This window comes from Cervus elaphus, chromosome 4 (genome assembly GCF_910594005.1).
Source record: "Cervus elaphus chromosome 4, mCerEla1.1, whole genome shotgun sequence".
Classification (NCBI taxonomy): domain Eukaryota; kingdom Metazoa; phylum Chordata; class Mammalia; order Artiodactyla; family Cervidae; genus Cervus; species Cervus elaphus.
In genome coordinates this window covers 62,366,707-62,383,407 of record NC_057818.1, presented here as the reverse complement: position 1 = coordinate 62,383,407, position 16,701 = coordinate 62,366,707, and the positions used below count along the sequence as shown (strand labels likewise).

General features: G+C 42.3%; 1 protein-coding gene and 1 long non-coding RNA gene across 2 annotated transcripts in view; one reads left to right on the top strand and one right to left on the bottom strand.

Moving 5' to 3' along the window:
• The window catches only part of LOC122690256 (putative protein ZNF720), a 40,057-nt gene extending 24,976 nt beyond the window's left edge, over positions 1-15,081 (top strand). The window contains exon 4 of the mRNA XM_043897339.1: positions 14,985-15,081. Coding sequence (XP_043753274.1) covers positions 14,985-15,028 — 44 coding nt within the window. The 3' untranslated portion in view covers positions 15,029-15,081. The remainder of the gene's footprint in view (positions 1-14,984) is intronic.
• Positions 5,268-13,390, bottom strand: LOC122690396. Its single transcript, XR_006340046.1, has 4 exons — positions 13,259-13,390; positions 10,115-10,240; positions 9,513-9,608; positions 5,268-5,564 (listed from the first exon to the last, which is right to left on the bottom strand). It is a non-coding gene; the product is annotated as an uncharacterized LOC122690396 (long non-coding RNA).
• Positions 15,082-16,701: the final 1,620 nt, after the last annotated feature.

Here is a 16,701-nt window from a genome sequence, read left to right as displayed (position 1 = left end):
AAGACTGTGTCTGTGATATGCACGTGGCGTGTACTGGAAACATCACACCTGGGCTTGAATAATGAAAATCGCCACTCCCAAAACCTGGTATCTGTAGTCAACACAGGTGAGTGTTCATTCTCTAAAGCAAAGAGAAATTAAGAAGATGGGGAGTTTTTCCATTAACTGAGTGTTTCCACACATTCCTTATTCCTTTTTTCCACAACCTTGTTTAAAGAGAGGAAAGAAGTATGAACTTCATAGCCTCATGATGTCAGAGAGAAATCTCCAGAACCAGTGGGCATCAGATGTCATGGTGTAAATGGATCACATGAAAGATGCATTATCACTGCCTGGGCATTTTGGAATTAACAAGGAAATTATAACTTGAATCTAACATTTAAAAATGTCAATTTTATGCAAATTTCATTTCACGTATACACCCCTGTTTAGTATCCTAATAATGCATTTGAACTAGGAAGTCTTAGTAATGCAAACGACAGCATCTCCTAGTTTTCTTTTTATTTCTGAACATTTTCTGAAAAACTCTGGACCACTGAGTTGAGTCACTGGGCTTCCCAGCTGGCTCAGTAGTAAAGAATCTGCCTGCCAATGCTGGAGACGCGGGTCCGATGTCAGGGATGAGAGAACCCCTGGAGGAGGAAATGGCAACCCACTGCAGAATTCTTGCCTGGAAAATCCCATGGACAGAAGAGAGTTGGTTCTATGTATCATGGCACTTTCAGACTCTGTTTTAAATATCTATATTGCATCCAGGTGCTAAGTCATCACTGCATTTCCCAAAGTCCATAAAATCCCAACACCAAACCACATCCCAGTGGGAGTGAGGATAGGAGAGACTCCCCATGCTGATCTCTCGCAAAAAGAATATTTTCAACAGTTGAAAGTCGTGGATTCACGTTGAGAATTCATCATGCTCCATAGAAAGTGAGGATGCAGACAATGGAGAAAAGGCTCTGGGACACAAGGAAGTAGTCTAAAGGGCTGGTCTTCACTATTACAAGAGGAAATGGAGAAAATTAAGATGATAGAAATGCCCGGGAAGACAAATTAGGAGCAGAGAGCTAAACGCTTGCAGATTCTCATTCCAGGCATTTCAGGAGGAAAAGCAGATGCAGCCCCAGACCCAGGACAGGATATTGACCTGAGAAGCTGCCATTTCCTCTTCTTCCTCCTGTTCTGTCTTCTCTGGGGATGTTATGCTGCAAACGCACTTCTGAGTTTTGAGAAAATACCTTTGAGGGCATCCACACAGCTCTTTAACCTGCAACCACCGCTCCTACAGACAGAAGGACCTTGAAAAGCTGAGAAGACTGATCTATCCTGACCTGTCTCAGAAGAGATTCAGGAACAATCACTTCCTGCCTGGAGACTGGCCTGTGAACTTATTTCTTGATTATTCTCTCCACAGAGAGCCCCTAACACCCTGCTCACACAGACAATGTGAGGTGACTGACTTCCCCTGTCCAAATCCAGTGAGACCAACCCTGTGGCCTCTCCTCAGACTGAAGCCAGGCCTCAGCGCTCACAGGTGGGCCAGAATCCACGTCCTTAACCCGAGCCTCCCCTCCCTACACACCACACTGATGCTCCACAGGACCAGCAGATAACTCTGTGGGGAGGTCATCTCCTAACACTGGGCACGTGATCCTGATGGGAAACCAGATGGAAACCACTTGGCTAAAGAGTCTTTCTGAACCATTTCAGTGAATAGAAACCCCTGGAGTTCAGGTTCCCACTCTAAGAAGTTATGCATCTGCAGGTCTACAGTGGGGCCATGAAAGGAGTCATCAGCAAATCCCCTGCTTGTTCTGATGTTTCTCCCTGCAATCCAACATCCAGGAGCCTTGAGGTCGACTCCCCAAATGCACCACACCTGAGACCTCTCTGTAGGGTAGGATTTAGGTCAGGAATTTCTGAGAGAGGTCAAAGCCAGAATCAGGCAGAAAAAGCACCCATACTTGGGGTTCAGCCTTTATACATGAGTGTGGGTGAAGTGCTCTGGGCTCCCTAGGCTGAGTTGGATTTCTCCATTCAAACAGAGACAAGCAGGATTCTGGTGAGCTTTGTGAGGGTGTCACTGAATGGAGGGCCTGTGAAGTTGAACCTGGGGTTCAGTAAGACTGCTGATCTCGAGGAAGGTGGCCTTCTAGTGCAGGTGCTCACAGGACTGGCTGGTGTGAGTTCAAGGAACCACAGGCTGCCTGCTCCCCAGACAGACGCTGAGGCAGCAACAGCATGGAGCAGTTCAGGGGAGCTCTCAACAGTACTCTGTATGATCCTTGTTATGAGAACCGTCACAATGTCTGAGTAGCTACAAAATGGGAGAGGAGATGCAACACAGAAATGATGAAAAATATATGAGGTTATGAGAGGTATAAAACCAGCAAGTAAACTAATTTCTACATATGCCATCTCTCTGTGCTACCAAATAGTTTGTTATGGTCTCTTCACTACAACCTTAAATAAGGTGGGAGAACTTAATGTTGCTGCTGGGTTATACTTCATTCATTGCCATCAACCAAAACACTACAAACCATTCACTTTTATTAATAGTCATGTGTTAACTTCACACAGTTGAAATAAATCTACAGTATGATCCATTATTAAATACACATCAAAAGTACAGAGAAAGATATTCATTTTCTGAAATAATGATGTGAGGGTTCTGATTTTTATGGCTTACAAACCAAAGCCTAGGAAACACTTAGCAATATGATATACACTAATTACATGTCTTTTCCAGGAAGGGATTCTAATACATCTCTGGGTTATCACAGAAGCTGTCTTTGTTTCAACATTGTTATGTAACATTCATGACTTGTGTTTATATTATAAAGATCCATCAATATTGCAGTGAAAAGTGATTGTGTTCTTACAAATCAAATGATATAACTATTGAAAATTTATAACAAACTTCTGTCTTACTTTAAGACATGGAAAGATTCCATGATCACTTGCATCATGGTAACCTCCAGGGATATTTCACATCAATGACAAACACCTCCACTTAGATGGTCATTGTCCATTTTACATTATGGTATCCTTCATCGTCTAATGGAGAATAGATAGAAATGGTTGCAGCTCAATATAAAAAGGCTAATCTTAGAAGCATAAACCATTAAAAACCCATGTTTGCATACACACTAGAAGCAAAGCATAATATGGATTATCTAAGAGTTGTATTGCATTCATTTCAAATAATCTCAAATCACATCATTATAAATAAGCATACATTGCTAATAATTCTAACTTTCTAACCATCACTCTTCATCTCATGATCCATGCTAATATATCCATTTTCTGTGAGTTTTAACTATGGAGTACTCCCTACAGCAATACTCCTTTCAGAGAAACTTCAGAAAAGAAGTATTGATGGAATACTTTCTAGTATGCAGTCTCTTATGTTTATTTACATTTGATTTTTTATTAAATACTTTTCTACATATTTGTTACACCATCTCCATAGGTTTCTTGTATTAAACACTCATGTTTTCTGATGTATGTTTAGGACAAACCCCTTCCGTCACTTGTTCCATTACTAGGGTTTCTCTCCAGTGTGTGCGCTCAGCTGTTTAGAGAGATGGCCACTGTGACTAAAGCCTTTGCCACATTCTGCACATTTACAAGGTTCCTCTCCAGTATGAACTTGCAGCTGTGTAGAGAACTGATTTCTGATTAAAGGCTTTGCCACATTCTGTACATGTGTATCGTTTCTCCCTAGTATGGATTTGCGGAGAAGGCAATGGCACCCCACTCCAGTACTCTTGCCTGGAAAATCCCATGGATGGAGGAGCCTGGTAGGCTGCAGTCCGTAGGGTCGCTGAGAGTCGGACATGACTGAGCGACTTAACTTTTCACTTTCATGCAGTGGAGAAGGAAACGGCAACCCACTGCAGTGTTCTTGCCTGGAGAATCCCAGGGACGGGGGAGCCTGGTGGGCTGCCGTCTATGGGGTCACACAGAGTCAGACACGACTGAAGCGACTTAGCAGCAGCAGCAGCAGCAGTATGGATTTGATGATGTGCAGTTAAAGCTGAACTCCAAGTAAAGGCTTGGCCACACTCACACAATGATTAAGGTCTCTCCGCAGTATGAATTCGCTGATGTCGAGTCAGCTGTGAGCAAGAGATAAAGGCTTTGTCACATCCTTTACATTTATGACGCTTCTCTGCAGTATGAATTCACGGATGATGAGTAAGAGTTGAGTTCCGCTTAAAGCCTTTGCCACATTCTGTACATTTATATGGTCTCCCCAGTATGAATTCGCTGATGTCTAGTAAGAGCAGAACTGTTCATAAAGGTCTTGCCACATTCTATACATTTATAATGCATCTCCCACATATGAATTCGGTGATGTTTACTAAGATTTGAACTGGGAATAAAGGCTTTGCACATTCTGTACATTTATAACATTTCTCTCCAGTGTGAGTAATCTGATGTTGAATGAGAAGTGAGTGACAAATAAATGCTTTGCCACATTGTGTACATTTGAAAGGTTTTCTTCCTATACTAACTTCCCTATGTCTACTTAGATTGGACGACTTACTAAAGTCTTTCCCACGTATCTGACACTTGTATTCTTTCTGTGGATTCTGAATAGTCTGCTGTTGAACAAGTTCTGAAGACTGATAGCTTTACAGTATTGACTACAATTATAAGTCTTCTCTCCAGGATGAATACTCTTCTTCAGAGAAAGACCTGATATCTGATAAAAGGTAGTTCTACACTTACTACTTTTAGAATCCCCGTGTGAAGATTCAGGTCCCTGATGTTTCATAAAGTGTGAGTCTCCTTCAACCTCACACCCAGTTTCATTGCTTGAATACCTTCTCACACCATCATGAATACTCTTGTAATTGTTGGGGCTGGAGCTCTTATTTAAGGCTTGACTCATTTTATTACACATGGAAAGTTGCTCCATATTAGCCATATCATGATATGTACTGAGCAATGCTGGCTGGATTACATCTCTTCCATTATCGTCAATATTATACATCGTGGAATGGAGAGAAAATATCATTTGCTACAAGAATAATGACTTCTGGCTCACAGATCCCTCAAATTGAGTATATTGTGAGTTTTGCCCCTCATTTTTAAATTTCAGGTGTTCAGACATGCTTGAATGAATGCTTAAGTGAAGTCTACACTCAGAATTGTTTGAATGAGTATTTGCAGTGGAGACTAAATCATGTTCCAAATATATCACGTTTCCTTTCAGAGAACATGTATGTTTCAAAAGTTGATGTAAACCTTTTTTTAAAAACTAAAAACTAACACTTCTCAGCAGATGTTGAAGACTGAAATTGGTGTCTTCCCCAATTTGACTCATGTTGCTCTTTTCTTTTTGCATTATTGTTAGCATTATGTGTAACTGTCTCAATTTCTTTATGTCCATATAAACAATTTCTCTGTCTTTATATGCCCTTGTATATTCCCAGTGTTTTATTAAATTAAAGTTTCTGAGGTGAAATCTTTCGTATATTTCTAGGTTTGCTTCTGGAAACAAATCTTCTATCCTTGGTTTCTTTGGCATCAAATCCTGGTGTCTTATGGAGAGATAGCTGGAAGATATCAAATCACAAGTAATTTTGCCTACTATTCTCAGTGAACATCCTTAAAGGTTTACAGAAAATTGATGAACCCTTCACTAGTTTAAAAATAAAATAGAGACAGAAGGATCAAGATGCCAGAGGATCTCTCTCCACAAGCACATGAAGAATACATCAGAAACGGAACACTTCTCACAGAGCCCAGCTGGACACTAGCAGAGGCCCTTGGAAATCTACGAGGACAGATACATTCCTGCTGAGCCAGGTAGGACAAGAGAAAGAAGAAGGAAAAGGAAGAGGAGAGGAAGTGGAAGAAGAAGGAAAAGGAAGAGGAGAGGAAGTGGGATGGGGCCTGCAGCCCTGGGGGGACATGAAAGTGAGGAGCGGTCTCCACATCTGGGGAAGCCCCTCGTCGGGGACTCAGTTTGGACAGGAGGAGAGCCTCATTCTCTGTGGGAGAGAACATGGCAACCCACGTGTGGCAGCGGGACAGGGTGAGACCTGCACACGGGGTCCTGACCCCTGCCCTGCCCACCCAGCCTGAGAGGCACACCCACCACTGCAGACAAGGGCTGGGTGCCAAATTGTGGGGTTCAGAAAGCAGACCCAGGCAGAGGACTGTGGTTGGCAGTGAGGAGACATCCTGAGGGGACGGGAGTGAGGGAGGGCTCTGTAAACGGGATGCTTGTGGAGGAAGCCTGAACCACCAGAGAGCAGAGCACAGATCTCTGGACCAATCTCATGCACCAAGCTGCAGGCACCAGAAGGATGACCAACGAGGTGCCTGTAGCCTTCAAAACAGAGACTACAAGCAGAAAACTGGACAAAATGAGATGGCAAAGGAATGTGTGACAGAGGGAGAAGCAGGCTAAGAACCTACAGGAAGCACTAAATGAAGAGGAGACAGGCAACCTAAGGATGACTTCTCGCTTTTAGTCATCTGAAGTGGGGACACCAAACATTTTCACAAATCCTAGCTGGCTAATAATTCTTTAGTCCACTTATTGTCACACACGTTTCTGAAAATGTTCTATTAGATGTTTCAATGTGAAAATAATAAATGATATTGACAGATAACTAATCAGATGCTGAAGACACATAGGACAATATCTAGGAAACTGATTACAGGTAAGATAAACTTAATAAACTACTAGTTCTTAAGAAAGAGAGACTTTTGAAAATATGCTTGAAACACTGGGAATTCTACTCATTGCTCTGTGGAGACCTAAATGGGAAGGAGATCAGTAGAATGACAAAGACTAGAGAGCTCTTCAAGAAAATTAAAGATACCAGGGGAATATTTCATTCAAAAATGGGCACAATAAAGGACAGAAATGGCATGGACCTAACAGAAGCAGAAGATTTTAACAAAAGGTGTCAGGAATAAATGGAAGAGCTATACATAATATCCTAATGACCATGATAACCAGGATGGTGTGATCACTCACCTAGACACACACATCCTGTAGTCTGAAATCAAGTGGGCCTAGGAAGCATCCATGCCAGCGGAGCTAGTGGAGGCGATGGAATTCCAGTTGAGCTATTTCAAATCTTAAAGATGATGTTGTGAAAGTGCTGCACTCAACATGCCAGCAAATTTGGAAAACTTAGCAGTGGCCACAGGACTGGAAAAGGTCAGTTTTCATTCTAATCTCGAAGAAAGGCAATGCCAAAATTTCTTAAAATGACTGCATAATTGCACTCATTTCAAACGCTAGCAAAGAAAGTCTCAAAATTCTCCAAGCAAGGCTTCAACAGAATGTGAACTGAGAACTTCAGACATTCAAGCTGGATTTCAAAAAGACAGAGGAACCAGAGAACAAATTGTCAACATTCCTTGGATCACTGAAAAAGCAACAGAGTTCCGGAAAAACATCTGCTTTGGCTTTGTTGACTATGCCAATGCCTTAGAACGTGTGGATCACAACAAACTCTGGAAAATTCTTAAAGAGATGGGGATACTAGACCACCTTACCCATCTCCTGAGAAATCTGTGTGCAGGTCAAGAAATGAGAGTTAGAACCAGACATGGAATAACGGACTGGTTCCAAATTGGGAAAGCATTATGTCAAGACTGTGTACTGTTACCCTGCTTATTTAACTTATATGCAGAGTACATCATGCAGGAGCCCTTGGTTGGGAAGATTCCCTGGAGACGGGAAAGCTCCTCACTCCAGTATTCTGTCTGGCCTAGAGAATTCCGTAGATGGTATAGTCTGTGGGGCCGCAAAGAGGCAGACATGACTGAGCAACTTTCACTTCCATCTTTGACATTTCATCATGCTAAATGGTGGGCTGGAAGAAGCACAAGCTGGAATCAAGATGCAGAGAGAAATATCAAATACCTCAGATATACAGGCGACACCATCCAAAGGGCAGAAAGCAAAGAGAAACTGAGGAGTCCCCTGAAGAAACTGAAAGAGGCAAGTGAAAAGCTGGCCTCAACTCAGGATTGAAAAAACCAAGATCATGGCATCCAGTCCCATCACTTCATGGCCAATAGGTGCGCAAACAATGGAAACAGTGACAGACTTAATTTTTTGGGGTTCCAAAAATACTGTAGATTGTGACTGCAGCCATGAAATTAAAAGATGCTTGCTCCCTGGAAGGAAAACTATGAGTAACCTAGGCAGCATATTAAAAAGCAGAGATGTTAATTTGCTGACAAATGTTAGTCTAGTCAAAGCTATGGTTTTTCCAGTGGTCACATACGGATGTGCTTGGACCATAAAGAAAGTTAAGTCCTGAAAACGTGATGTTTTTGAACTAAGGTGGTGGAGAAGACTCTTGAGTCCCTTGGACTGCAAGGAGATCACACCACTACATCCTAAATGAAATCAGTCCTGAGCATTCATTGGAAGGACTTAATGCTGAGGCTCCAATAATTAGGCCACCTCATGCAAAGCACTGACTCATTGGATAACACCCTGATGCTGGGAAAAACTGAGGGCAGGAGGAGAAGGGGACGACAGAGGATGAGATGGTTGTATGCATCACGGACTTGATGGACATGAATCTGACCAAGATCCAGGTGTTGGTGATGGAGAGATAAGCCTGGTGTGCTGCAGTCAATGGGTTTGCAAAGAATGGGACACGACTGAGAGACTGAATGAACTGACAGGTATAATTGATTCTTTTCGGTGTACAGTAGTACAACATTGTAAAACAGCTGTATTCCAATTAGAACTTTAAAAATTTTTTCCTTTATATAATCTAGAAATCCTTATAGTTTGAATCAACCACTAATAATATGTGTGGAAAATATGCTAAGCTTTTATGCCAATTTATTTTAAAATTCTGTGAGGTAATTGAATATATTAAAGTAGCTTAGCATTTCAAAATGGGGCCAAATACACGTAAGATATTTAATATGAATTCATATAAGGAAAAGAGAAACTTTGAAGTAAACTTGAGATGTGCATTCCCTTTGATTTTCGGCAGGGTTTGCTTTCTGCAGTGAAAAAATTACTTGAATATGAAATTTATTTAGAAGGTCCTCTCTCTAGCTCCCAGTGGATAGGAAGCCATAAATGAGAAAACAAAAACCCACCCCAGTTTTCCTAGAAGTTCAGCAGTTTGTCTACCACTTCACTCACACATTTTTGTCTAGAGGTAGAAACTTTAAAAGGGCTGTACAGTTACTCAGAAATGGACACAGTTTTCCTAGGATCCCCAAGAAATGGAAGAGCAACCAATGAATGCAGTTTGTAAGAAGCCAAGAGGAGACTTTTAGTTCACACTATGATGGAGAAAAGTAACCACTGGAGAGGAATTTATGAATGATTTAAGAGACAGAATAGGCAAGTGATACGTTTCTATGACAGCAGTGGACACAAACCCAGGTTTTCCAAAATCATTCCCATTGAAGCAGGTCTTCCAAAACCACCTGGGGAAGGATGACTTCCTCGCTGCTCCTTGGACCTCTCATCTGACTCATCATCTCCATCTACTCACACCTACCTGGGTGTATGGCTGCTGTCTCCACTCTCCTTATACTCCTGGGATTGTTCAGTTGCTCCAGAAGGGTGACCAGATTCAGCCCAGAGACTACAAGTCCTGTTCATCAGAGAAAGGAATATTTGTGTTCTTAGAGATTCATCCGTGTCCAATCCTATATGTATTCCGGTGAGACGACAATGCATGGGAGAATGTTAATACAGCCGAGAAAATTATTTCCCCAAATACTTTATTGAAAGCACCTCTACAACACTAACAAATACATGACAATCAAATCCTGAGATTTTGGTCACGTACCGCTAAGGCAAAAGTAAGTGTGTAAGTGTGAAATTAACAGAGCGTGCAACTGTTTAATACCACAGAACTTATACAATTACCACTAACCTACAACGAAGCAGGCAGAGTACATCAAGGAAGTAGATGGTTACAGGCATAATGAATCATCATGAAGCCTTTCTCTCTAAACTCACAGATAGCCATTTTCCCCTAGAAAGCAGAGATCTGAAACTATTGTGGGAAGCAGAAAATTTCAGAAGACAGTCTAGAAATAAAGGAACCAAAACCCAGTGGGCAGAAAAGGGATTCTGGAAGGCAGTTATCCTCACCCAAGGAGGCCAGGTTCCCGTAGTTCCCTAACATCACGTCTGTGTAAATGCCCGCTGACCGAGGCCCAGGCATTCCCACTCCTCTTGAGTGAAGTCTATGGCCACATCCCGGAATGTCAACTGTCCCTGAAATACAAAGTATAGATGCCATGTGGCCGTGGGAAGTCTTCCTAATGTGACCCATGATGGAAACAGCAAGTTCAGCGACCTCGTTTTCCTTTAGGAGAGTGCCTGCTATTACACAGAATATAATTTTTACACAGTAATATTTTCGCTGTATTTTTAACCCCAAGGAAAGAGGATGAGATGTGATCCACGAACTACTGCAGGAACTATTATGACTTGGAAGAGGAATTATAAAATAATCAGGAACTATACAATAAATATTGGCATTTTATTTTTGAGTGTTGTACTTGTGTGACACAGGATGAACTATCAAAAAAAGAACACCGGAAGTACTTTTAAAAACCACATTCCAATCCAAACGTGACGGAGTGGGCCCAATGTGCCACATTTTTAACAAGCTTATTCGAACTAGTAATGTTGAAAATTCTCCTTCATGAATGACCATTTTGAACAGCTATGAAATAGAATAGTAAGGAAAGAATTCATACTTAACTTTGATCTTTAAGTGTTCTACAGATTTTATAGGTCTCATAGCATACAAACCTTGGTGGCAAGAATCATTTTATCTATTTAGCATCTACTATATATCTTTCTGACAGTTTTTCAGAGTCTTGAATGTGCAACAGACATAATTTAAAATCAATTATGCTGCTGTTTGGTCTTTTCGAAAGTATTTTAACAAACATTCTTTAAATGGCAGATCTGAAACTTTACATCAGTTTATGGACTCTAGACTTTAATAAAACACAGACAAATATACAGAGACAACTGTATGGAAAGTTACTGACATTTCTGTATTCCTAAATAATACTAAAAGCAAGAAAAGTGTTAGTCACTCAGTTGTGTCCTATTCTTTGCACCCCAAGGACTGTAGCCTGCCAGGCTCCTCTGTCCATGGGATTCTCCAGGCAAGAATACTGGAATGGGTAGCCATTCCCTTCTCCAGGGGATCTTAATAAAGAAGAACAAGAAAAAAAATCGATATAATCTTGTTAACATGTTTAGGCATCTAGAGATATACTACAATGGGACTATATACTCAGTAATAGAGAAAAATTGTCATGTCAATGAAATCAGGAACATTTTTAACTGACTAAAAATGTACATAAATATTTCAGGATGATATTATTTTAATTTTTAAAAACTGACTAGTGTGCAGACATACACAACAATATAAAATAAAGCGGAGCTCTGGTTCTGAATTTTTGAATTTCCTGACAGTCTGTATTGTTTCCATTTAGCTATATTTTAAACCTGAACAGTTGAACATAGATTACCACTAACAGGGTTCTTGTAAACATTTTGGAAAATGCAGAAAGACGATGAAACTTTGTCTGTGATGTGAGCATGCATTTACTGGAAATGATCAGACCTGGGCTTGAGTGATGGAAACCCCCACTCCCAAAACCCAGCATCTCTAGTAAACACATGTGAGTATTGTCAGTGAGAAACTGGCACTTGCCAAGAACATTGCCAGCAACTGAACAACAACAACAAGGACGTTTGCCATCTGCCTCTGTGAAGAATGAACCTTCTGGTGCTGAAACTGTTGATGATCAACCTCCCCTGAGGGACTTCAGGTTGGATTCAAGCACTCTGTGCTCCAGGGAATCTGGTGGAACTCGTCTGAAGAGAGTTAGCTATTTTCAGGAACTGATTTCAGGATTCCAATCCTTGCATCTCTTCATATCTGTGTGTGCTGGGCTTAGTCACTCAGTTGTATCCAACACTTTGTGACCCCATGGACTGTAGCCCACCAGGCTCCTCTGTTTATGGGGATTCTCCAGGCAAGAATACCAGAGTGGGTTGCCATGCCCTTCTCCAGGGGATCGTCTGAACTTATGGATCAAACCCAGGTCTCCCGCATTTAGCATCTGAGTCATCAGGGAAGCCCCTTCATATCTAGAAAAGCACCAAATCACTCAACGGTGACATCAGTTGCTCATCACTGGCAGAAATGCTTTTTGTCAAGTTAGCGCTTGACTGCACTGAATCTTGTACACCCACCTTCCCCCACCGCCTCTTGGAGCAGTCTCTCAGAGTTACCTGAGGTGCTGTCTCCTGGGATCCTGTGTTCATTTTGCTCCAAATAAATCTTAACTCACAATTCTCAAGTTGTGCATCTGTCTTAGCCAACAGGATTCATCGTTCAAAGCAAAGAGAAACCAAGATGATACAGAGTTTCCCCACTAAATGTGACAGTTGCCCATATCCCTCACCTTTTGTTTCCAATAACCCTTTGTGAAGGCAGGAAAAAAAAAAAAAAAAAGAATTTCATAGCATGGGATTCTCACAGAAGCACCTGAACTAGTGAACATCCGAGGCCATGGGGTAAGAACTACATCGAAAAATGTATTATCCCTGCCAGGCATTTTGGCAATATTATGAAAAGCATGATCTCAATCTATTATGAAAAATATTAGTTTTATGCAATTTGCAGTTCATATATACCTCCCATGATCTGTAACCTAATAGTACATGTCATAGTAAGTTTTTCTTATTGAAACAGAGGATGGCCTCTGGTACTTTTTTTATTTCTAAAAATTTTCTGAGAGATTCTGGACTGCTGAGTTCATTCTATTTATAAGGGCATTTTTTTTTTTTTTTAAACTCCTGTTCTACAGAACTGAATTGCATCTACATGTAAACTCATCACGGCATATCCCTACTTCCCTAGGATGCCAACATGAACCACGTTCCAATGGGAATCTCAGATACCAGTTACCCCCCCCCCCGTGTTCATTTCTCAAAAAGGAAAGTCACTAATTCATCCTGAGAATTCATCATGCTCTACAGAAAGCAAGGATAGAATGAAGAAAAGACCGTGGGACACAAGGGAGAAGCAGGCTAACAGCCGGTCTTCACCATCATAAGAAATAAAGGAAAAAGAAGACGTTGACAACAACAAACCGCCAGAGAGAAACACTAGAATCAGAGCGTAAAGGTGTGCAGCTTCTCAGCCCAGCCCTTTCAGGAGGAAACGCAGACACAGCCCCCGACCTGGGACAGGACGTTCACCTGAGAAGCTGCCATCTCCTCGTCTTCTTCCTCCTGCTCTGCGTCTTCTTTGGGGATATTATGTCCCAAACTCGCATACAGGCTGAGAAAATACCTTTAAAGGCATCCACACAGCTCTTTCACCTTCAGCTGCTGCCGTGAAAAAGAAGAGAACGTCTTCTTTCTCTCTCCCTTTTCTGAGCCCTTTTCTGGCTTCCTCGGTCCCAGAGCTGTGTAGTGGGTAATCAAGATTAAGCTGATATGCTAATCACATCCTGGGTTTGGTGCTCACTTTCCCCACTCTCTTTGCAGACCACCCGGAGAGTTCTCTTTCTTTTCACATTAGAGAGACCAAGCCCCAGAACTGTTGCAGGAATGGGGACCCCTTCCAGGGCCCGAAACTGGGCACTTGTCTAACACTCGGAAAGGAATTGTCTGAGGAGACACATGCTGACAAAGCAAGAGACTTTATTGGGAAAGTGCACCCGGGGGGAGAGCAGTAGGTAAGGGAACCCAGCAGAACTGCTCTATCGTGTGGCTCGCAGTCTTGCATTTTATGGTGATGGGATTAGTTTCCGGGTGGTCTTTGGCCAATCATTCTAATTCAGAGTCTTTCCTGACGGTGAACCCATTGCTCAGCCAAGAGGGATGCTAGCTAGAGGGATTCTGGGAAGTGGGCAGACACGCAGTGTTTCCTTTTGACCTTTCCTGAACTCTTCCGGTTGGCAGTGGCTTATTAGTTCTGTATTCCTTATCAGGATCTCTTGTCATGAAACAACTCATGCAAATGGTTACTATGGTGCCTGGCCAGGGTGGGTGGTTTCAATCAGTGTGCTTCCCCTAACAGAACAATTGACAAGAGACCAGGGACCCAACTTCTGGGCTACCTGACTCTGCCTCTGAGGGTCTTTGAAACAATGTAGTAGGAAGACCTGCTTCCAGGAGCCCTGAGCTTGAGCCCTCAGCTCTGCCTGCCCCAGAGCTCTGGAGCAAGGGTTGAGAGCGGGATCTTCTAGAAACAAAGAACCTCAGCCTGATTCCTGGGGAGGGGCTCTTTCTCGGATGGGTGTGGCCTGTGCCTGTGCCCTTGGGGGAGGGGAGGGCAGGGGTGAGTGTTTGGTGGGAATCACCTGGGGGCCCTGGGTTCCTGCAAGGCTTTGCTCACAGGATTCTAGGAAAGATGGCCTGAGTCCTTAGTTTTGGCTTGTTTCTTACTCCCCTCTGTAACCTGGGGACACAGATTTCACAACACGATTTGCACTCTGAACACCTCTCTGCAAGTGGGCGGTCTGCTACAGCAAGACCAGGAGCCGGGAGGTGTTTCCATCACAGCTTTCTTTGAGAATAAACCAGGGGCAGCAGTGGACGTTGGGTTAACAGTGTGTATATGCAGGGACCCATGCTTTTGAAAATGATGCCCTAAAATCTATCCAGTCACCAACCAAGGAAAGAAATCATAAGTGAACTTACCCATAAATTAACACATGCAACAGATTCTGTGGTGGCTCAGACAGGAGAGTCTGCCTGCATGTGGGAAACCCCAGTTTGATCCCTGGGTCAGAGAGATCCCCTGGAGAAGAAAATGGCAACCCTCTCCAGTATTCTTGCTGGAAAAATCCCATGGACAGAGGAGCCTGGCGGGCTACAGTCCATGGAGTCCCAAGGAATCAGACATGGACTGAGTGTCTTCACCTTCACTTTCAACACAGAAAAATGTTGCAGTTCTACTTCATGTTTGTATTTCCAGGCTTTATGAATCATCTGCTACAGTTTGTTCTCTGCTCTTTATGAAGAGTCCTATTTTCTCACATCTTTAAAGGATAATTGCCTATGGAAAAACTAAGGTAGGAGCATATCCTTTTTTCTAATAGTATATATTCTAAAAATGATCACTGTACATGCACCAGTACCAATATCTTAGAAGATTTAGTTTCACAGCAGAATTGAGACTAAAGTACAGAGATTTCCCATATACATATTTTTCCCATATGTGGACAATCTTCCTACTTATTTCCCCACCAGTGTTTACATTTGTTACCAGAGATGAATCTAGAAAGACATGAAATAATGTTTGTATTTTCACCTTATGTTTCTCTTCTAGGGGTGTTCACTCTAGGGTCTGGGAAAGTGTATAATAACTTGTGTCCATTAAAACGTTTCAGACAATGATTTCATGTTCCTGAATTCATGATATTCATAGCCCCTGCTTTGCAACCCATGGCAACCACTGACCATTTTAATCTCTTCTACATTTCCAACTAGATTCTCAGGTGGCTCCGTGGTAAAGAATCCACCTGCCAATGCAGGTGACCCGGGTGATGTGGGTTCAATCCTTGGGTAAGGATCCCCTGCAAAATCCCTTGAAAGAAGAAATGGCCACCCACTCAGTGTTCTTTCCTGGGAAATCTCACGGACAGAGGAACCTGGCAGGCACAGTCCATTGGGTCCCAAAGACTCAGACACAATGGAGCACATGAGAACATTCACCTACAACACAATGCCATGTAATCCAACTTCTTGTAGCATTTTCAGATGGGCTCCTTTCACTTAATAAAATGCATGGAATTATTGTCCATGTATTTTATACCTTGAAAACTTAATATAAAAATGCTTAATATCCATGTCTCCAGCTCTAGTCCTGCTCATTATATAGGATCATCAATAATATTTTCTAGATTCCATATATATATATATGTTAATACAATATTTTCACAAATATAGACATTAGACCTGTGGACACCGTGGGAGAATGAGAGGGGACCCAATTGAGAGACGAGCCTCGACATATATTCACCACAATGTATAAAATAGGTAGCAAGTGGGAAGCTGCTCCATAGCACAGAGAGCTCAGCGCGGGGCTCTGTGATGGCTAGAGGGGGGAGACGGAGATTATGGGAGGGAGGTTCAAGAGAGAGTGGGTAAACATATACCTAAGGGGATTGATGAAGTTGTCCAGCGGAATCTAACACAACATTGTAAAGGAAAACATTCCAATTTATATACATCTCAAACATAAACAAACAGACTGATAACCCTGTGCTTAAGAATCCCCCTGACAGTGTGGGGCCCTCGAGCATCATCCCTGGTCCAGGAATACTCCACGTGCTGTGGGGAGACTAAGCCTGTGCCCCACAGCTGCTGAGGCTGGGTGGGGCAACTTGCTCTTTTCCATGGGCAAGACACAAAAGAAACATGCTCACCATCGCTAAATAGTAAGAAATGCAGAACAAAACTACAGTGACCTATCACCTCATGCCAGTCAGAATAGCAAAAAGCCCACTAATAATGTCATAAACGCGGAAGAGGCTTGGAGATCAGGGAACCTCCTGAATGGCTGGAGGGAATGTAAGCTGATGCAGTCACTTGGGAGGACAGTGTGGAAGTTCCTTAAAAAATGTAACCTCCTGACATTTAAGGAAATGAATTCCCAGAATTGTAGACAGAATAGATTGGTTGACAAATTT